Source organism: Synchytrium microbalum, assembly GCF_006535985.1.
Source record: "Synchytrium microbalum strain JEL517 chromosome Unknown SmJEL517_scf0024, whole genome shotgun sequence".
NCBI classification, from domain to species: Eukaryota; Fungi; Chytridiomycota; class Chytridiomycetes; order Synchytriales; family Synchytriaceae; genus Synchytrium; species Synchytrium microbalum.
The window spans coordinates 303,166-325,639 of record NW_022158373.1 but is presented as its reverse complement, the minus strand read 5'-3'; the positions used below and the strand labels follow the sequence as shown (position 1 = coordinate 325,639).

The following is a 22,474-nucleotide window of genomic DNA, read 5'->3' as shown; positions in this document are numbered from 1 at the left end:
ATGTGAGTGTATGTGTGCGTGCAAAGAAAGGAGAGTACAATATCATCATGGGCCATGTTCAGTCCAACCCAAGCGACGCCCTGACATTCCTCCTCACTATACGTTCATACTCTTTACGATCTTCACGCCACATCTTGGCTGCGTCTAGATTTGCAGCACTTTCGTCGTTTGGTTCTAAGTTTTCCAAAATGTCAGTAAACCACCAATTCGTTGGATGCTGGGATGCGAAACTTGCCAGCAACCATTGAAACCACAGACAGCAGTATCTTTTCAACAGACTGTATAGGCGACCATCGTTCTGATGCTGATTCGTAATGAGTGGGATCGTCACCTGGTGCGTGCAGTATAGATATGCACACTGTTCCGTCCTTGTATACTATGTGAGAGAGGTGGAGTGAGCAAAAAAGCGAGTCGTCAGTAAATGTGTGCGACGGTACGATCTTGCACACTTCAACACACCATTTGGATGAAATATCGGACATGTAAACTTCATCACCGGCGGAGACAATGGATAATCTCTTGGGAATGTCAATGTGGCAGTCAGTACACCACCTTCGAATGGTGTCTCATCGGGACCGGCGATGAGAGCCTCCCAGATGAAGAAATCGTCTTCGGAAACAGGGCCAGCTGTTATTCCATCTGGTGAATTCACTGTCAATTCTGAATTTGATGGAAATGGTCGAGGTACAGGTTAGCTTTTGAAGTTGGTAGAATGTTGTATGCTGAATGGACGTGCAGATGGGGACTAGCAGAGCGAGCTTACCCTTGTATTCCTTCATAAGGCGCTTTAGAGCTGTAGCAGCCGAGGCACCCTGTCTACTCATGACTGTGAAAAAAGTTGGTCGAGCTGTAAAATGGTTTGTGTGAGATTGTAGACTTTGAAGTCAAGAGCCAAATGTAAATGTAAACATTAATTTTCTCCTGTTCGTTATAGATTTAACGTGCGAATGTAGCCGGACAACCTTCTCAGTTCAAGCATTCACGAAATTGTCCAAAATTCACCAGAAAAGCGTGATTTACTTCTCAACTAGGCAATTCACGAGGTGCCGAGCAATAAAGATCGTTACATCTGAAGTATATTCGCGTATCAGAGGTGTCTTACATTACTACAATTTCAATTTAGTCTCGAGTCTTGTCAACTTACTCGACTCATTCATTGCCAGGCCGACATTCAGGAAATCACTCAAAGACGTAGAGGGAACGTGCTTCAAAGAGAAATGTGCGGCGAGAACACCCAGAACACTTCTTCGAGGTGCTATTGGACTTATCATTCAATGGCACTCATCATCAAATTCCTAAGTTTGGTCGGAGGATCCTGTGGTCTGCTGTTGTAGAAGCAATGCTGCTGACGATCTTTCGTATGATGGAGCGGATAACGTCTGCCCAAAGTGGACCATACCTGGCTGGTTACCCCCGTCCTCTTCCATCGAACATCAGCAGGCGATGGTATAGACGTGTTTGCAATTTGCCATAAGAGGACCAAAGATTTGGATTGATTCTCGCAGTCCCGGTAACGTAACTAGTTCTAAAGAGTCTGAACTCCTTATCTTGTCGGTCACTCTTAGAAATGTGTTGCGGTCGGCCATATATGTCGTTAAATATCAAAGAAATAAAGTGCACTCATATAATGACTAGATCAGGGCTGCAATCGCTATAATGTACATATAAACTCATAAATCTCGCTAATATAGTAGTAGTTTGTATCCCGAATTGTCTATACTTCCTCTTTGCGTTTATCACACGGACCTTTGAATTGCTCGCTTTCAGCACCATTTGAGCGGTTCCTGCCTTAGTTTTACGATTTTAATAGCTTGTAACTCTGCAACTCTGCCATGTTCTGGCCATTCAGGTACAATTACAACTTTTAGCGAACGAAGGCACCATCATCTTGAACTTGCACCAACATCGAATCCGTATTGCCTCCTACTAAATTTGTGCTTGTTTACTTACTTCAATCAAATAGATTGGTATAGATCTAGCATCCGCCACAGTTGCTGCGATTCATCGTGACTTCTTGGTGACATGCTCTCCCATATCGATTTGGACTTGCCTCATTCAGGATTACAAACCGCTAGGGCATGCTCTCAGAATCCAGTGTCTGGAACGATAGTGGTGTTTGGATTAATGGTACGTCACCACTCTGTGCTGTTAACAATCTTGGAATTTACAACAACTAGAGGAGGGAATTCTGAAGTTTCATGTGCTACTCATGAGCGAAAGTGACATCTTCCTATGGGATGAATGCTTTTGCCAGTGGTCACAAAAACTATGGACATTGTTTGAGTTTACCTTTTTATTTCAACATATCACAACATTCAACAGATACAACTACTTTCCTCTCACTCAAACACGAACGAAATCCTCACAAAACAAGCAGGCCTTCCCAATATAGACCCATGTCAAGAAACACAGTGGTCTCATATTTTACAGTCGAGCTCTTTGACTTTCCGTAAGATCTGCTAGATATGTCACATCCATATCTTTCGAGAATCCATTTTCAGCAACCCATTTCTCCAAGATTTCAGTGTATGCTATGATTCCTCTGAAATGTATTTAGATTGGAGTTAGCTTTTTGAGCTTCGAAAACGATGCCAACGCAAAGAGAGAGCGTGTGCCTTACCCGTTCAGAGGCGAATTCTTGACATTCATCTCGCTAGCATTTCCCTCTAACAGATTTGGGTTATATATGAGTCAATGTGCTTTGATAGAGTCACACATGCAAATCCAAGTTTCACAAACCCAAGTTGTAGTACTAAGAAAGGAAAGGAGGTCAGCTTCATGTTTTGGGAGGAAAGTCATAAATAGCCGGTGCTACTTACACCAGGAGTACATAAACGGAAGTAATCCTTATTCAACGGTGACGTCCTGACAACAAGATCCGTCCAAGCTTCTTCAGCTTCTGCTTTTGGTTCCACGGAAGCGACACCTCGCTTCTTACACTCTTTAATCACTTCCACAATCCACGTGGTCTGAATAATTTCATTACATGAAAGAGTCAGTCAACACGAATCTGGTTTCGCTCAATAATAGACGCATACTTGACGATCATTGACTTCAGGGAAGTTAATACCCAATCCAGCTTGAGAAGCTTGCATTACAAAATAATTTGGGAAGCCTCTGACACCAACAGCCATGAGAGTACACATGCCGTCCTTCCATTTCTCATCGAGAGTGGCACCGTTACGGCCTATAGGACGCACACCGACGTCTGCTACTCGATAGAATGCAGAGCCAAGCTGGTGATTGAAGACGTTATCTTGGTTAGTACATGAAAAGCACGATAAAAGACAAAGGGTGCAGTACCTCAAATCCAGTAGCCCAAATGATACAATCGACTTGAATCTCTTGGCCATTTACAAGAATACCGTTTTCGGTAATGCCGTCAATTCCTGCACCCTGAGTATCAACCAAAGTTACGTTTGGTCTGTTGAAGGTTTGCAAGTACTCATCTAAAAGAAAACGGCAATGAGAAACGGCGAAATCCAGAACCAAATTCGTTCGAAGTTTTGACATACCAGAGAATGTTGGCCTCTTGCACCACTGGTCATAGTATGGCTTCAGCGACTCTGCTACTTTCGGGTCATGAACAACTTGGTCTACTCTAGCCCTGATCCTCTCCATTTGCTTAAAGTCACCCAACTGAATCAATTCTGGTAGAGGGTATTTGTCTTTTCGTGGATCGTTTGACGTAAACATGGCCAAAAGTCTTGCAAAGTACTACGCATGAGACAACAAGGCGATCAATCCTAGTTGGACCGTTGCGAAATTGGGCATAAACTTACTCTGGTAAATCCATCATTTGTTAAGTTCACTTCAGCAGGCATTCCACTTGTAACGGTATTAAAATTATCTTTACGTTCCTTTGCCCAGCCTTTCTTAAGATTCTTGGCCCATTCTGGATCCGTTTGGACGTTGAGACGGGTATCGACACTACTGGGGGTTCGCTGGATGACGTACAGTTGACCACAGTCTTGGCCAAGATATGGTACACACTAGATTTAAAGATTTAGTTTGAGTGACTTCTGGTGCATATTTCAACAGAGTTGTGGTTGCAAGGGAATAACATACTTGGATGGCAGTAGCACCAGTACCGATGATGGCAACCTTCTTGTCGCGCAGATTGTGCAAGTTGCCATAATCGTCACCGCCCGTATACTTGTAGTCCCATCGAGACTAGTTCAGTGAAGAAAGTGTTATGATAAATGGCATAAAACTCTTCATTCGGACCAATGCTCGGCATTTCCAAACTTTGCTCAATGAACTGTTCAGAATTACGAACCGTATGGAATGTGCTATTGAAAAGTTGAAAAGAGTGGTTAAAACAGTCCGTAATGAGACGATTGACAACGGAGCCACACGACCTGTGTGTGCTACACTTACTGGCCCTTGAACTTTTCAATTCCAGCACCATTAGGCAACTTTGGTTTCGTTAACAAACCGGCACAATTGATTACGAATCGAGCCTTCAAAAGATCGCCTCTGCTAGTCTTTATATGCCACCTTTGCGATGGTTCATCCCAAGTCAACTCGGTCATTTTCGTTTGCCAGAGTGCCCTCTCATTCAAATTCCATTTTTCGGCGATACGGTTGCAATGTCTGCGAATTTCTGGGCTTTTGGTGTATCGTTCGACGGGCACGTAGCCCGTTTCTTCGAGCAAAATCAAGTAGACGTATGCCTCCGTATCACAGGCTGGCGTTTGGAAAGAGTTGGCACTTGATCATCATTAAAACAGAGGGTCTCGAGCACATAAATCATTTTACCTGCACCAGGATACCTATTCCACCACCAGGTTCCTCCGAAACCAGCAGCAGTGTCGAGTATACGGAAATCCGTTATTCCAGCATCTAAAGTGTGGAGAGACGATTTAACTCAGCCTTTGTAACAGCGAAAGCGACGTCCCACTTACTTGTAAGCTTCACACCGGCATACATTCCACCGAAACCTGATCCCAAGATGGCAACCTCCAACTCGGTGGTTATAGGAGCTCGTTCCTAAACGTGACATTTAAAAGTGACTGCATTAGCTTGCTTGCCACGAACATCAACTCAAATTCCAATTACCAAAGGCGTAGCATTAGGATCATCAATGAAATGTCTGAATTTCGGATTATCTTCGATAACAGTGTATTGCTATTTACAGATGTAACGTGTTTTTGGTTACGTAGAGTTCCCAAATGATGGATACTGGCGACCGATTTCAAGCATAAAGAGGGTTACCTGTTGTCCTTTACCAACATGGTTGGCATTCAATCTCTTGTCTCGTTCGAAATCATACTTTTTTCGTAGCTCGACTGGATCGAATTTCGAGAAATCGAATAGGTCTTCGGTCTGGTCGATTTGGTACGGATTGGCCATTACTGTTGAGCAAGAACCAGATGAGATAAAGCGCTTCTAGATGTCTATACCGAGATAATCTATTCAATAGCCTTGCAATTGATGATTGTGAGCTTGCTACCAAAGGGTAACACACACCGTGTGTTTTCAAACACAAGGATAAACAGTTCACCAAGAAATGAGAGTTTGTCCAAGATCCAACAGGAGATAGAGTAGCAGCGATGCGACCAGTACTCGTTGAAGTTGCCGAGTGCTCAGAGAGATCCGCTCGCAGAAACATCTCTGAAGAAAAAACCTCTAGCTCATCAAATTGCCGCAATCAGGTTAAACGAGTTAGTCCCGTGACAAACTTGTTGTGAAAAGCTTTCCTCATCTTATGATGGTACCTGAAGAATCCTCATGTGCCCTCTTGAAATCTTCCAAAACCGGTTTACATTGTCCCCCGCCCTTTGCGATCCTCTGCTCGAAACTTTCTCTGTAGAGGGAACGAAGAGGGAACGAAGTACTGACTGACACAGAGGCCGCTAAATATTCGGAAACGAGGCTATAGCGTCAAATTAATTTGTTTATGTGGTGCGAAAGAAGAAAGGCCTTAAAATGACAAACTATATACAAACTACATAGAAAAACAAATGTCCTATACATGTTCTCACCCAAAAGCAAGAACTATGTACTTGATGTTGGCGAACCTAAAGCGACAAAGACAGCACCTTTTGGCCTGGCGACTGTTATTTTGGCACCCGCCGGGGGCACCACCGTGAATCCAAAAGGATTTGGCAGTGCAGTATTACCCCGTGAGAACACAGTCATAAATCCACCAATTTCACCATCAAAGCAGTTGTTCAATCCAAATTCTCCTGTTCCTGAGTCCGTCTGGACCGAAATGTACACTGTGCGACAAAAACGTGTGAGTTTGTAGCCCACCGCAGAAGGAGAAACCGACGAAGTGACGTACACTCTTTGCTGAAAAGGCGATTAATCAGCTCCGTCCACGACACAGTTCCAGTAGGGAAGACGGTAGAGATTGTGCTGGGAGTTTCGGTTCCTTTGTGTGATGATGAAGGTGTCAAATCACACAATGGATCAATATGAAACAAAGAATGACAATCCAAAAGTCACACCATTGTTTGTAACGTAAGGTTGTGGATCATTGCCACCAGGAATGTCCAGAAGACGGAAATTGTCGTAGCCCTTGACACAGATACAGTAGAAAGTTAATCAACTAGCCAGTGTCACACCGTGAAGGTTAAGGGCAACACAGAGTCGCTTAGTTCGACCCAGTGCCCCTCTCTGCAAGATTGCTTACCCAGCCACCATCCTCGCCAAAGCTAGTCCCAGCCGTAGAAGTATTCTTTACTGTCTTTGCATAGCAGCGTACCATATATTTCATTCCTTTGTTTGTGCAATTTGGTCAGTCAATTCAGGTGGCAACAACACAACAGTCGAACAGGTTACTTGCCTGTAGCAACATAATTCCATGTAAAACTCTGTTGCTGTGCATCTAAAAGGAGCCAGGCTTCTCCAATTCCTTGACTCACGTTCTGATAGCAGATATCAGTCGCACAATCGTCCTATGCAAACGAGCATGAGACCCATTGTTGTAAAAAACAAATGAACTGTGACGATCTTACACCAGCATATCCGGGACATCGATTAGTACCAGAATTGAGCCCGGCTCTAAACAATGTCGTCTGTGGTCCTGATGACGCAGGAGCACCACCACCTGATGGTGGCAATGCTGATGGTGTGGCGGCTGCAACTGACGGGACAGCACTACTTGGTGACGATACATGAATTGTAGGAGCAGCGGTAGCATTTGCATTAATGAGCGATGGTTGTTGAGAGTTGTTGTTGATGTTTATGACTTTGGTTATTCCTAGTGGCACTACTATAATTATAGCCAATATGAATGCGATTGCCGGGAGCACATAGATCCATTCCGATGAGAACGATGGCTTCTTGAAGGGCTTCCCTTTCTCTTTGTCCATTTCTATCCAATGCAGACTTGTCTGTTGCGTTTGGATGTTTGGAATTGTTGGTGTGTGTCACAAATCAGCACACAGGCACACAGCACAGCGCGGCCTTCGAGAAAGGATCTACCAGTTCGAGGTGACGTGACCATGACCATGATCATTATGGCACGTCGTAACTCTCAGAGAAGGAGTCCAACGCCGAAAAGACGAAGAAAGACGTCGCTCTTCATCTTTCCCAAATCGGGCAACACAGAGCCATTCGTAACAACGAGAGGGCGAACTCCTATTAGATCCAATGACTTGTAAACGGTAAATCAAACAGGTCTTGCCACATAGCCTGTTCAAAGCTTCAAACTCACAACATATCCAGATTCTAGGAAAAGCGTGAGTTTCTTCTCGGCAAGGCAGCAGTTGACGACGGGGGAAGTAGTAGATCTCTTTATATCTAATGTACACACGCCTATTAGTGTTCTTTTACATTACTACAGTTACATATTTAGTCTCGAGTCTTCTCAACTTAACTCGACCATACATTCCCAACATTCAGATCAATAAGGAACTCACTCACGACATAGAGGGAACGTGCTTCAAATAGCGGGATAACTACCGAAACACAAGAAAGGGGCGCGTCTCGGATTCATGTGACTGGATAGCTGGCTCTGGTTGCTCGTCGACTGGGTCCATCATCCAATTCTTTCGTCAATTTGGGAATTTGGTAGAAAAGTTGTGATCTCCTTGCAAGAAGCGCGGCTGCTGGTAGACTTTGAAAATGATGGTGTGGCACATCTGCCCATTCGGTCGTAATCTCATTCTTTACTTCCATCCTCTGTCATCGTACATTTAGGCAGATGTATGGTACTTTCGACAAGTTTGCAATTTGCTATAAGAGGACCAAGGATTGGATCGAGTCTCGCAGGCCCCATAATGTAAATAGTTCTAAAGGGTCTGAACTCCTTATCTTTTCGGTCACTTCTTAGATATGGGTTGCGGTCAGCCATAATGTACTCACGTTATTAGTAGATCAGAGGGAACTTGCTTCAAATAAGGAGAATGATATAAACACGGACTGCGGTTGAGTGAAGCCCTCTTTTGCCACTGGAGGAGGGCTTTTCGTTAAAATTCAATTCGCCCCACAATCCAAGTTTTCGAATTTGGTGGACGTGGCTTCCTGATGACCCAATGCTGCTGATGATCTTTGGTATGATGGAGCGGACGGTTACCGTCTGCACAAAGTGGAACATACCATAGCTGGCCTCCCCCGAACATCAGCAGGCAAATGGTTTGACAAGTGTGCAACTTCATAAGAAAACCGAGATTGGGAAGACATGCTCCGTAGTAGGTTTAAAAAGCTTGGACTCGAATCTCGTCGTTATTTATTAGAAACGGGTTGCGTCGGCCATATAGATCTGAGGCTATAGAAACAACATAAACCACCGCCATACCGCCATGTAATTATGTAATACGCACGATCCAATGCCTATATTTATTCTGATGTCATCATACATATAGTCAACTTTGCATATAGTTTCATATCGCATCATAAAAGGTCGGTGTTTTAACATTGCTGTTGACTGACATCAATCTGCAATCTGTAAGTTCGCCCGTTTGTCCGTCTCTGCTACTATTTCAACGATAACTCAATAGTTCTACGCTTGAAATATTTAGAAATGGGTGATCGTTTGCGTCTTGATCATGTTCTGGCCATCATTCAGGTGTGTTTTGTTTTGTACGCTTAGCGAACAAAGGCACGAGCACAGTTGAAGACTTTACCAACAGACTTACGAATTTATACCTTTCATTTGACTAAATTCCATGCTTCTTCACTTCTCGACACCAACAGAGTGGAACGGGCTTAACCTTTGCAACATTTGCAACAATTCATCTTGGTGGTCACTTACTCTCCCACATCGATTTCGACTTGTCGAATTCAGTATTGCATGCTGTTAGACCATACTATCAGAATGCGGTAGTCGAACCGATAGTTGTCTTTGGATCAGTGATAATTCACGCTGTTGTATCTGTTACACGATGGTATCTAAGGAGAGGCCGAACGTCGGGTGCAGCAAAGGAGAATTCTACAGTGCCGTACGCTGTTAGTGAGCGTAAGTGGCACCGGAATATGGGATGGGTGCTTCTGCCACTGGTATGTTACAACGCGAATCGTATTTCCTGACCTTGCCACGCCAAATCCAAACCCTCGAAGCTCACGTATTCTCTCAATCTACAGTTCTGTATCCACTCGAATGCTACAAGGATTGGACTTTTAAAGGGGTACGCGCTGGACAAAATGCCCAATTTTGATTTGTATCAGGCATCTCTTCCGGCGCATCTGTTCCCAATGTTCTTCACTCGTAAGTACTGGGTTTCGCCCTCTTGCCAGTACTACGTCCGTAAAGAAATTAGTAAAACTTCACTTTGAAACATACTTAATCAGCATACTACAGTCTCTTGACGGGAGGTCTGCTGATCCACATGGCGTACGGAATCGGTTATGCAATGCAAACATTCGGTGTCAAGATGCCTACAATCCAGGACAAAGACAAACGTACAATCTGGTATTATGCTCTCGCTGCTATAGGTAACTTTTTTTTTGGGTCAAGTTGGTATTTTACCAACCAAATTTAACATCAAGCTTTCGTTTATCAAAACAGGTATTTCCACCACACTCGCCGTATCTGGATACTACTACAATGTCCGGTTTACTCCAGAACATATCAAAATAGCTTCCGGAATCGCTGCTGATCTGCATCCGGACCAGTTGTTTGTAAAGAATGCTATTGCCAAGATGTTTGGATCTCAGTATGTTACGAACTGGAAGTGATTATTGGAAGTAAAACATCTTATGCTTGCTTTTGTGTGTCCTCCAAATATCTCATATACCTCTAACATCAATAATACCGCTCCGTAACACTAACAGTTTCCAAGCGTGTATGGCTGCTGTAAGTGTGTTCAGCATCGAGGCAACGCTTTGTTTTCTGTGGCTTGTAACTTTTGCTACCGCAGTCCGACATACATCCTTCACCCAAGAAATGAGTAGGAAAGAATCCACTGATGGATCGTGTATAAGACTCTCGCAAGTTTCAATCTTCATATTCAGGTTAGGATCAGAGAAACTTCGTAAATTGTGTTCTTTCCTAGTTGGTCGATTTGAGGTTATTTGTGGCGTGAAAGGCTCCTGGGTGCCTGCTGGAGAATTGGTAGACGAGAGAGAATATAAATTCAGGTTGCTCTTGCCTTGTGGCTGCCACACACACTTAAATTGTTTGCATTTCCTTCAACGACGCACATAGAGCTGCCGACCTGCTTAACCTCTCGAACATAGGATCTGATATGGGAACCCATTTGACAAGATGAGTGGCCAAGATTCCATTGGTCCACTAACAAGGTGACTTAGCAAACAAAGCGTCAATGAGTGGTGGAAATCTGGGGAAGTTTACATAAGGCAATAATACTCTCAATCAAGGTCTCTACTCCTTGGATTTCCTGAAACACTTGATACAAAGGTTGTGCCCATCCTGGTAGCTTGTTCGGATCCGATAAAGCTTGCAACGCCGTGTTCGACCAATCCGCCACGGCTGACAGGCTTAACGTCGAATCACTGGTGTGGCTCACTATAACACGTTGGAAGTCTTGCTCCACCACAACTACATCGGATGCAGCCTTCCCATCTTTCGTGGCAGTAGAGGAGTCCTCAGAGCGACGTGTTTCAGCGGTAATGGTAGGTCTCGAGGATGCATCCAACTTGGTTGCCTTGGCTATTCAAGTACCTCTGGTCAGTCTTACTGCAGCAAATTGCTTTGACAAGGTAGTGCATTGCCATGGTTGAATGTGATTTCAACGGATCTGCAGTGGCTCAAGCTCCAACATCGCCAATGCTTGTTGGGAGACGATGCAATAACAACTCGTTCTCTTGTAAGAAATAGACGTGATATCCCTTCAAGTCAATCCAATACTCTGTGATGTGGTCTGACCTTCAGATCTGGAGGAGATCTAAAGTTACGTGACAGTTCTGTGCTTTTAAAAAGATTCGCGAGTTTCGGACATGAAGTGAAGAAGTGAACTAGCGAACCACTTTTCGAATAATTTAAAATTGAAAAGTTGAATCTGAAACTAAAAATCGCGCCCCAGTCCTGTCCAGCCAAGTATCCAGATCTACAGTGACATTGTCTAACTTTCCCGCCCACCATCCAACATTTCTTTCTGACCAGCCTTTCCGATATAGAGAAGCAAACCAGACCAAATATGGCGTCTCCAAGTGCAACCAGTGTCCCCATTGGTTGCAGCAACGCTGAAAATGAACCAGTTGCGGACGATGGTAAGATTTCTTGTGTATTGCTTTTGCGAATAGTTCTAGCTTGATTCGGACAGCTAATGGATAGATCCGTAGCCAATAATGAAGCGTTAGAACTAAATGCATCGCCTGCGTCTACTTTAGCCCCATTTACAACTCCTCATAACCACCAAGACCATACCAACATTGAAAGGGGCCCCTGCTGCTGCATTTGTTTTGAAGATCTGAAAGCGCGAGGGTCGGTATCTGTATGTGGTGACCATCGCCATAAGTATTGGTACGTGTGTGCCTCTTGATTGTCTTCTTATGAACTGATTTGAGTGTGTTTGCTTTTGGCGCCAACCTAAATTACCTTGATCATGAACTGCCTGACTACATGTATTTGACTTTCTAGCAAGGACTGTCAACAAAGGGGTGAAGCCGTGAATCCATGCTTCGGAGACAAGTGCCCCGTCTGTAGACGTCCAAAACTTGATGCTGATAACGACAACAACACTCAAACGGGTGTCCATGACGAACTCATCTACAACGATCAGGCTGTCCGAAACTCTCCATCAGCTTCTGGCAGCCAGGAGGTTGCCGAATCTGGTAGCGTCAGCTGGAATGGCGAGGTTGAGTTTCGTCAATATGCTGAGCTCTATGAATATCGTGTCAAACCAAGACATGGCGGTAGCGGTGACGATCTCCGCTTTCCTAGTCTAATTTCTTATGTAAGTTGGTTTGAAATACGAGGTCGTGGAGGTTTCATACACTGTCTTTCTTAGAACCATCCTGCTTCTCCCATCTAGGGTGTCACTCAACCTAGAAAACGACTCAACCGCCATGGACAGAATAATGCTCAAGATTAATATCTTTAGCATCACTGAAGCATATAAATAGTCCAACGTTTTGATTAGATCAACCTCAGCAGTAGTACGACAGTGTAGAATAGAACTTTCCCTGTATAGGATACGTATCCTATACAGTCCAACAGTAATTAGCCATACCATGTAAGAAAGACATTGAAATAGACTTCAACTTAGTGTAATATTACTCTTTAGCATCACTGCATCACTGAAGCATACAAATAGTCCAACGTTTTGATGAGACCAACCTCGGCAGTACTACTCCAGTATAGAACAGAATGTTCCCTTACATTTGTATTCTATGCAGGTCAGCCGTTCAACCTACCACTAATATCTCTCCTCTTTTCCCGCTGTTTGGAATAGACGTGGATCGGTGTGAATGGATATAGATAATTTGATGAAACGAGATGAATTTTATTAAAGAAGACAGAACTACGCCAAAGCTGCATTGATGTTGTTGGAACAGAAAGCAATACACAAGGAGTTTCATGATCTTCTTCTGGAATGCCACTGGTACGGTGCTCCGTTCTGCCTAGTAACATGGGCTTGACGATACTTGTATCCACTATGTTAAACTCCGGCTGTATTTTGAAGCTACTTTCCACCAAAATGTGTCTTGAAAGGACATACGTCAAACCCAATTTCGCATTATACTGTGCTAAAAGGCCTGCATCATCAATATTAAAAACAGGGTCAAAGCTCGATGAGGGAGCAATCTCTACTCGTTCTTCCCCCCAAGTTGTAAACTTGATCTCGTAAAACTTGATCTCGGATGGAAGTATGATTCAACATGGCTTCAACAACTGACTGACTCCTTGAAGCGTGTTGTTGACAACGCCCCAACGTTGTTCAGCTTGGTGAGATCAGGTTCTGCTTTTGAGCTACCCCACAACCACAAAACAAAACCAATCTCACCTACAGAAATATAATTCCAAGCAAGGCGCCCAGAGAAACACTTCTTCCTTTCAAAAAACGGCGATAGGACCGAACGAAAAGATGCACACAGAAAAGCCACAAATCTTGTGAGGAATTCTTTACTCTATATTCGACCACATAGTTTTTATACAGGACACTCATATCCAAGAAAATTTAAAAAGATGACAATTCTCTAACTTTTTCAGCATCACTAATCAGTCAACTAACTTAAACTAACACGCTACTTCCAACTGACTTGTGTTTGCAAACCAGCTCTTGCAGTAATAACTTCATATACACCAACATCATGAATCTTGCCCTTGAGTTTCTTCTTGCCCAAAAAGCGAGACTCGACACGGTTTTTGACAGACTCGTATGTAGACTCGGCAATCAATACTTGGTTTTCACCAGCCATGGAACATATACGTGATGATGTATTTACAGAGTCTCCAATTACGGTATACTCGAGACGTGATGAGCAGCCTATGAAGCCTGCTAGACACGAACCTAAGATTATGTTGTGATCGGTCAGCACAAAAACCACAGTCAACGGAAAGTAATGATTAGGTTGGTTACCAGTATTGACGCCAACACCTATAACAATAGGCTGCTTATTTTGACGTTTCCTTTCCATGTTGAGCTCTGCGATTTGACGACGAAAGTCCAAGGCTGCACAGACTGCACGGAATTCAGCGTCTGTTTCTCCTTGTAGGGTACCAAATGCTACAGTAGCAAAAACTTGATAAGCAACTCATTCATTGAATTGCTTCTGAAGACGAATACGTACTAGCCATCAAAGCATCACCAATATACTTGTCGACGACTGTATTGAAGCGGTGTGAGTCCATCAGTATTTCGCAGAACGAAGTCAAGTTCATAGTTACTACCTCCGTCATAGTTGAAAACGACCTTGACGAGCTAATAGTTGGAAACAGCTAGTTCATCAGGACCATTCGTGAAGGACGGCAATAAACGGTGATGCATACTTACTCTCTCAAAGTACTCGTTCAACAACTCCACCACATCAGCAGCAGGTGACTTTTCACTCATATTCGTAAATCCACGTATATCAACAAACACAATAGTACCCATAGTCTCACGACCACCGCCACGTCGAATAGCATGTATTCCATCCTTTTCAGTCATTTTTAGTACAACATGAGGCGACAAGAAGCGACTCAAGTTTTCAGTCAGGCGGGCCTTGTTTTGGACTTCTTTGACTAGGATACCGTTTTCGATAGCTACTGCAGTCTGATTGCAGATGGCTTTTACAAGTGACAAGTCCTTGTTGTTGAAGTAATTGATTTTGTCGATTGCGTCCAAGTGTAGTATGCCATGAATCTGAAAGAGCGATGGATGCGTGAGAGTGTGTGTGTGTGACGGAAGATTAGTGAGCAAGGAGACTATGAGCGCAAAAACTCGAAACCAAAACTATACCTTATTGTGAGCAATCAAAGGCATACAAATCACACTTCGAATAGAGCCTTGTCTGACTGATGCACTTCGTTCTAGATTTGGATCTCGTGTTGCGTCACTTGTAATCAGTGCAATTCTACAACCACAGATGTGAGAATTATCCAAGGCAAAAAAACAATCCCTGACTATAGTAACATTCAACATACCGAGACTGAAGCACCTTCTTGAGAATGGTAGAACTGAGCATGATCTCTCGAACATCAGGATCAGATCCAGGCCTCAATTTGACAAGATGAGTAGCCAAGATTCCAGTAGCTCGATCCACCAACAAGATGACCTAAAGCAAAAAAATAAAATCTTCGGAGTTTGTAATATCACACAATCGCTTAAAACTTACACCACGATCAACCATCAAAATCTGGAAAATAAGCTCCAAAGAACGCTCCAGCAATTCAGTAATATCCTCAGTAACAGATACCTTACTCAACTCGTACGTCAACCTCAATTTCTCATAATCTTCAGCCAGCATGGCTGCATCATCAATGTTAGCAGCAGGAGCAAAGTCCAATGAAGAAGAAGTCTCCATTTGAACTTCCTCCCGTATCATAAACTTGTTTTCGTAAAACTTGTTATCGGACGGTAATATGGTCACGAGCTCGGCCAAGCTCTGACTCTTTAATGGGTGTTGTTGACGACGCCCCACAGTTGCTCGACTTAGTGAGTCGAATGCGAAAAGGGGGAGATCAGGTTCTGGTTTATGAGCTGCTCGCTCGGGGATGTCGTAGAATGTGAGGACGCACATTCCAATGTTGATGACATCTCCGTGGACGAGCAGTGTTGGTTTGGTTGGGTCTAGTAAGGTTCCATTTACTCGAACACCGTTTGAAGAGTTACGATCTCGTATAAAAAAGCTGTTGGATTATTTGTTATTTGGTAAGATATGGGCGAAAAAATAACCAAACAGTTTGTCGATGAGATTTGACTTACGCAATATCTGTTTTCTTGATAGAGGCATGATATTTTGAGATCTTGGCATCCGATAAGACAATTCTGCATTTTGGTGATAGGTGCAAGATGTAAGCAAGCGAGAAAGAAACCCCCGGAAACGAAAGGATACTAAACAGCCTCTCACGTATTGTCTTCCTTCCTGCCAATAGTAGATTCATCCTTTTGCAAATAAAAATTCACACGAGATCCATGAGAAGTATAGTAAACAACTCTAGCAGGTTGTTTGACGCTATATGATTCACCACGCAGCAAGCCATCTACACCCGATCTACGTTCAGCAGTATTAAGCACAATACGTGGCGTTCCTTCATGCATCATTGGTTCTTGTTCAAGCATGAAATCAGTATCTAGCATGGATGATTCTGTATTGCGACGACCATTCAGCAATCCAATTGTAGTATTGCTAGAAGTGTAGTTACCACTAGACACGAGATACCCATGTTGATCGTATTCGTTTTCAGTGGCGTCAGATGGTCGTCTGTCATCAGCATCATGAGGAGATAGTGACGGAGCGTATGCAAGGCCATCGGTATCAGCGGATGGACGACGATGACCACCATAGTTGCGAGGCAGAGCACGACTAGATGCATCTATGACAGAGCCTGCTCCTATGGTGCTGAAACTACTAGCACTCATATGAGTGCCGTTAGTATTACTTGGATGATTTATAAACGATGGTCGTAATGAACCAGGAAGACGTGTTGTAGCCCACTCAGGATCTCGTGAAGAATCATTTGGGAATGATGTATTGATCATCATTTGGTTTGAATTGCCGCCACTGCCATTACTATAATAGGTGTTCTTGCTTGGTGGCCCAGTGTCACCCTCTCGTCGATTTGATGACGATGATGCGAGACGAGTGAGTTCCGAGTCGTTATATACAGGATAGTTCAGGAGGAGATCAGCAGCCATTCCACCGAACTCATCATTTATAGTTGGTAGAGGACTATGAGCTTCGTCGCCATAAGATGGTCGTCTTTGATGAGGAGTTGTGCTGGGACTTGGAAGTAATGGTTGACCAGCGAGGCTAGTAGACCTTCCTCTGCCTGACATGTAGATTAATATGACTTACTGTTGGATATGTATGTATGCATTCACTCCTTGCTTGCTGTCTGTAGCTTGATTAGGCAAATTTTGAAAATGTTTGGAGCTGCAACCAGTTGTTTCATTGATAATTTGACGGACTAGCACTTGGATGATGAAATCACGTTCGTTGCATTTATCGGATGTGGATTTTAGTATTCTTCAACGCGTTCCTGATCAAAGTGAGGGATACAACAATATGTAGGCGATTGCGGCGGTCAGACAGCATGAATGTGCGGAAGCTCTGGCAAATGATAACATTGTTGTTCTAGGCCGAGTTGATACAAAACATATATGACTTCATAAACCAAACACGTCCGTAAACAATCACATCGCCCCATTGCTCGTCACTAGATTTAAAATTTCTTAAAACTCCCTCACTCCTCACTCCAGGAAACCAGACACATACACATCATTCAAACGATTCGAAGCATCAAACGCATTTTTTTCAACTTTCATGACAATCATTGTAAAACCTCACGCTATTGGTGTCTGCTGAAACTTTCAGAGTCTGGATTAGATTGTGTTTTTGATCTAGTTTCAAGGTTTTGAGCGGTAGTCTTCCAGTAAGCCCATAATTCCAAAACTGAAACGTAATTCCAATACCTTCATGTTTGGCTCGACAAGCAGCTCCATTTTGCGTCGCAACGACTTGCAAAAGGAAGAACGTCGCTGGAAAGAGAAAAGAGGTACTAAATCTGGCAAGGTACAAACAGCCATGGTCAATTGAGATTAGTTCCGCCGTTCTTTACCTCGACTGGCCGACATCTTTCGTTCGGTCAGTTAGCAAACAACCTCCAAATCGACTTCCACAGCCATGTCACTTCCGCACGGGACAGTCAACATTTGAATATGTCACACAAATCAGCCATAGCAGGATCCATGGCCAGCCAGTGCTGCATCGCTAAGTGCTCGTGAATGATCCGCATCAACTCTGAACATTCAGGTTTGCAAGTCGATATGTAAGCTATATGTATGTGGATAAAGATATGTTGATTAAGAAGTATAGACTATAGAGATAGGGTATTATTATGCTGGGAGAGCAGCGAAGCTTGGTCCACGGGTCAAGACGGCGAACAGGAGACCAGCAGCTACGGATGCAACTGGGAGTGTAAGAGCCCATGAGAGACCAATCCAACCAAACATCTTCCAGTTGATAGCCTACATTAATACAAGTCAGGTTTACATTCATTGAGAAAAACACATCACCCTTAAATACCTTCAATGAACCGTTACATAAACCGACACCGATGGTGGCTCCAACAATACATTGGGATGTTGATACTGGGAGGGCCAAGAAGGAAGCAGTGATGACGGTTAAAGCAGCTCCTAATTCCATGGCAAAGCCTCTGGATGGAGAGTGGTAGGTCATGTTGTTTCCCAAGTTACGCATAATGTTGTATCCGTCTATAAATGAAAGCCATTTAGCAAGGTGACTAATGGAAGCGAAGTGAAGCTGGATACATACATAAAGCCAATCCAATGTCGATGGAGATACCACCGAATGCCAACATCCAAGTTGGGACTGGAGCGTTTGAGCCAGAGGCGTTCAAGAGACCAGTAGACCAGATAGCGTAGACGCCGGCAAATGGTCCAATACTGTTTTCATAGGTGAAAAGTTAGATTGATATCAACTAGCAAACGACAGGAAAACCATAACAAACCTGTTGGCAACATCGTTAGAACCGTGAGAGAATGATGCAAAGGCAGCAGTCAACACTTGTAAGAAAGAGAACAAATATTCGGTCTTGTTGTCGTATAATACAGCAATATCGTGCAAGTTCTTGGCACTTTCGTATTGGATTCCAACAATGTCCATTCTGAATCCTTTGGTAGCGAAAGCCCAGAGTTTGGCTGGGATGCTGATGAGAGCTCCCAAAGCAGATGTGTCCTTTGGTACTACTGGAGTAGCAACAACAGCTTCAGTAGCAGCTACGGTACCCTTCTCGTCAGTCTTTTCACCAGCAGCAGCATCTAGCTCTTGTTGGTGGAGAACGTGAGGAGTCATGGTCTTCTTCAAGTACAAGTCCAAGTTTTCATCCTTTGGCTGAGTTGGTACGAGCCAGATGTAGAAGATGTGGTACCATTTGAGGTTTTCTTCCTTTTCGAGTTTACGGATAAAGTATGGGACTGCCAAGAAGACACAGAAGGCAGCAATGGCAGCGGTCATGGCTCCAATGATGGTGAAGGCTTTGGCCAAGTCTCCCTTCAAGGTGACTGGTGCTCCGACGTTGTTTCCAGTGACTGCAATAGACCAATCACCACGACCGTTCTAGTTTCAAAAAACGAAACCAATGAGCTCAACATCTTTCAATCTAAACAATTGGATGTGCAGGTTTACCTTCATGACAACGAAGAAGGATACAATGAATCCAGTCAAAGTGAAGTATATTGGGATGGCGTAAATTCCTCTTCGGAGAGAGTTGGTTCCAGAGAAGACAAAGAATCGGGTGAGAGAGTAGATTGAACCGGCAAGGAAGGCAGCCAAACCTGTTCATTTTAGATATCAGTCAAACGATTGTAACGAAAAAAAAGGGAAACACGTCGATACTTACATGGGGCCAAAACCCAACCAGTAACGATGTATGCGACACCACGACCATTCCAAGCCCAGTTGACAGCATCGAAACCTCCAGCACTGACACCAATTCCGATCAAAGCACACACGATAGAGTGGGTGGTAGAAGGGTGCATTCCGATGTAAATACAGCACATAATCCTAGAATGTATGGATTAGCATGTGCTTGCGTATACTCAAGAAGGGTCTGAAGCTAAAAATGGTTTTACCAGGTGGAAGATGCAATCAAGGCACACATGAATCCAGCCATCAACAGATCTTGACGAGCGTTGAACATGGAGACATTGATGATTCCATCTTTGATGGTGGCAGTGTTTGAGGCTCCCAATAGTATGGCACCACCGAATTCGGTGAAGATGGCAATGGCAACTGCTTGCCAGTACTTGAGAGAACGAGATCCAACAGATGTAGCGACTTGATGACAAAAGAAAAAAGAAACATCGTTAATCCAGTGTATAGTGGAAGGATTTAGGCAAGCTGAAACGATGCTCATTCACACTGTAGCCCAAGATGCGGCATCTGGAACCATCAAACTTACAAGAGTTGGCAACATCGTTAGCACCGATGGAGTAAGCATCCAAGAAGGCAAATATGACTGTGACTGCAAAAATCCATGTGAAGGAGTTGATGGGCAAAGGAATGACGGCCATCTTGCCACTGTTTCAACTTATAAAATACGTTCTTTTCGTGCTGGATGCGAATTGTAGAGTAAGAAGACCTAAATATAAAAGAGTCTTTCTACTATGAACCCTTTATTGAAAACGTTTCCCCAGGCTCTGCCGGGCTCTGCTCCAAAATACGAAATGCATTTCCCTTCGTTTTTTTTTTCTTTGCTCTTTTCACCACGTTTTGCACGGCTTGTCCAGTGCACGTTTTCGACTGCACTGCATAGTACGAGTCAAGATCTTTCAAGAATAGCTACTTTTCACGTCACTTGTCAAGGCTTTCTATTCGTAGAACGAGCTCGCTTGTTGCCCTTCGCCCTTCGCAACCATACCTGTCGCCTCCTTGACAACCTTGGGGTGTTTCCCTGGCGACCTGAAGGGAAACGTTTTGCGGCTTTGAAAAGCATTTTCTGGCACAGCACGATCATGTTTTTTGATGAGACGAAAATTTGCTGGAACGTTTCTTTCTTGCTCCATGGCTCCATGCGATCTATGCACGTTTTCGAGAACTAGTTACGTCAACGGGTTGGCTAAGCGGGAGAATGGAATTCAACGACTTTGATAAATTTTGTCATTTCAATAAGATGTTCAGACGCCGCATTCTAATTGTGATAAGTCTCGTCCATTGCTTTCACCCACCGCCATATTAGTATACTAGTGCGTTTCGTTCCGTGATGCTAGACTCTGACTTGATGAATAATAGCATATCACGTATCATTCATTTGTAAAAGGCGTTAATGAATACGATTTGTTCTACTAGAGTACTCGTTTTCGATGGAATCTACCCTTGTTTGACTTGTCACGACCAAAACTTGATTCATGACTGAAGAATCCAGACCAAACACAAGAAAAGGCAGCGAGATTTGTAAGAGCCATTTTATCTCATCTACAAAGCAACCAGCGCAAGGAAAGATCACGTTGAAAGTCCTCGTGAAACACCTTTATAGTTTCTTTCTCACCCTCGTCTCATTTCCAACACCGCGATCAACTCTCAATAAACAACAACACATACAATTCAACCCTCATATGATATTCAAAACAATAGTCAGCCTATCATCCATGACAATCATAGAAGCCAAGTCCCAGATCATGGTCCTCGCTGAAACCTTAGGAGATGGTAGCTGGTTTTGAAACGTGGTTTTCACAGTTTTGTGGCCCGTACGCTTCAAACAAACACATAATCTAACGCTCACATATACTTTTTCATATATCCAGAATTCAGCCTAATCCCAGTCTCCATCCGCGAACGCCTCGCAAACACATCTCACGAAGCTCATTGTCGGCTCCTCACTTCACTCGTTGGCGAACAACGCTGGTGGCAGGCAAATGAGGCGAGAAAATCACCACAACTGCTGTTTCTGATCGCTCCAAACTTGTCTGCATGGAAGGGTAGGAGTAAACTCCAATTCAGAAACACGTTGGAAGGCTTCGAGGCCAAGCCAATCGTGCCGAGTTTGTCAGTTACCACGGACTTGCATGTGGCGGAGAATGATGTGTGGATGTATGCGTTTGATGATTTTGCGAGGTTTGCCAAATGGTATGTGAGTTGTAACAGTTCCTTTTTTCGTCAACGATTGTTCACTCTCGCCTTGTTTTTCTTTTGTCAGGGAAAACTCTCTTCCAATGTGCTACAGATCTCTCTCAGGACGTCCCGATGCAGCTGAATCGTGCCTCATCATCCCCGCAACTGGATCAAAGAACGAACACCAAGTAGTGCCTGCTGAATACGTCTTCAATCGACCACCATCAGCTTCTTCATTATTGAGCTACAAAACGAACGAAGATTATAATCAGGTTATTCAGCAAGCAGCTGAAAAGTCTGTTTTGGATGCTCTGTAAAGGCGTGAGGATATTGGTGTGTGAGGCTATATAATAGGAGTCGCTGGTTGCTGTAAAGAGAACGTTGTAAAGCTAAATACTGTAAAATTGCTCACATTTACGTATATATCTCATTATGTATTTCATATTTATTATCTCTCTCTTCGTTCTACAGCACACGATTATTCTTTACACAACAGCTACCAATTGATCCTTCTCAGCATCCTTCTCATCCAACAGGTGCGACTTGCTATGGTGCCATGCAGGAGTGCCCACAGTAATAAACTCGACGTCTTCGTCCGTGATGACCGGCAAGGGGAAGAGTTTACATAAGACGACATACACAATAGCCGACACTCCAAAGCCCGTGAAGAATGATAGTTGGTATATGTGGGTGGCGGCTTCTGGGACAGAGTATCCGACAGCTCCGACAAATCCTAATTTAAATTGTCTGTTTAGCAAATTATCCAGTAGATTGACAAGTTTCTCTTCCTTCTACAACAAATTACCAGGCAAATTGATAATAATCCCAGCTATATACGCAGCAT

General features: G+C 43.6%; 5 protein-coding genes across 5 annotated transcripts; 1 reads left to right on the top strand and 4 right to left on the bottom strand.

The window, feature by feature from the left end:
- Positions 1-58: 58 nt before the first annotated feature.
- SmJEL517_g04040 (uncharacterized protein) lies at positions 59-824 on the bottom strand (the record flags this gene model as incomplete). The annotated part of the gene is made up of 4 exons (XM_031169968.1): positions 59-174; positions 332-376; positions 460-660; positions 764-824. 4 exons carry the CDS (start codon positions 822-824, stop codon positions 59-61), a joined length of 423 nt encoding a protein of 140 aa, XP_031024107.1.
- A 1,600-nt stretch (positions 825-2,424) lies between these two features.
- On the bottom strand, positions 2,425-5,355 carry SmJEL517_g04039 (uncharacterized protein; the record flags this gene model as incomplete). Its single annotated transcript, XM_031169967.1, has 15 exons — positions 2,425-2,542; positions 2,621-2,666; positions 2,740-2,752; positions 2,820-2,969; positions 3,039-3,236; positions 3,304-3,449; positions 3,516-3,717; positions 3,783-3,992; positions 4,069-4,173; positions 4,280-4,292; positions 4,381-4,690; positions 4,762-4,845; positions 4,908-4,992; positions 5,062-5,130; positions 5,218-5,355. 15 exons carry the CDS (start codon positions 5,353-5,355, stop codon positions 2,425-2,427), a joined length of 1,887 nt encoding a protein of 628 aa, XP_031024077.1.
- A 3,619-nt stretch (positions 5,356-8,974) lies between these two features.
- SmJEL517_g04038 (uncharacterized protein) lies at positions 8,975-10,128 on the top strand (the record flags this gene model as incomplete). The annotated part of the gene is made up of 5 exons (XM_031169966.1): positions 8,975-9,019; positions 9,148-9,450; positions 9,535-9,658; positions 9,742-9,885; positions 9,959-10,128. 5 exons carry the CDS (start codon positions 8,975-8,977, stop codon positions 10,126-10,128), a joined length of 786 nt encoding a protein of 261 aa, XP_031024076.1.
- A 3,471-nt stretch (positions 10,129-13,599) lies between these two features.
- Positions 13,600-16,835, bottom strand: SmJEL517_g04037 (uncharacterized protein; the record flags this gene model as incomplete). Its single annotated transcript, XM_031169965.1, has 10 exons — positions 13,600-13,865; positions 13,935-14,081; positions 14,146-14,181; positions 14,246-14,276; positions 14,349-14,699; positions 14,796-14,910; positions 14,981-15,111; positions 15,172-15,685; positions 15,762-15,824; positions 15,907-16,835. The coding sequence occupies 10 exons, from the start codon at positions 16,833-16,835 to the stop codon at positions 13,600-13,602; spliced, it is 2,583 nt and encodes an 860-aa protein (XP_031024083.1).
- Positions 16,836-17,894: 1,059 nt separating this feature from the next.
- On the bottom strand, positions 17,895-20,093 carry SmJEL517_g04036 (uncharacterized protein; the record flags this gene model as incomplete). The annotated part of the gene is made up of 8 exons (XM_031169964.1): positions 17,895-18,026; positions 18,085-18,272; positions 18,334-18,464; positions 18,530-19,137; positions 19,207-19,355; positions 19,421-19,584; positions 19,653-19,857; positions 19,982-20,093. 8 exons carry the CDS (start codon positions 20,091-20,093, stop codon positions 17,895-17,897), a joined length of 1,689 nt encoding a protein of 562 aa, XP_031024082.1.
- Between the last annotated feature and the right edge of the window lie 2,381 nt (positions 20,094-22,474).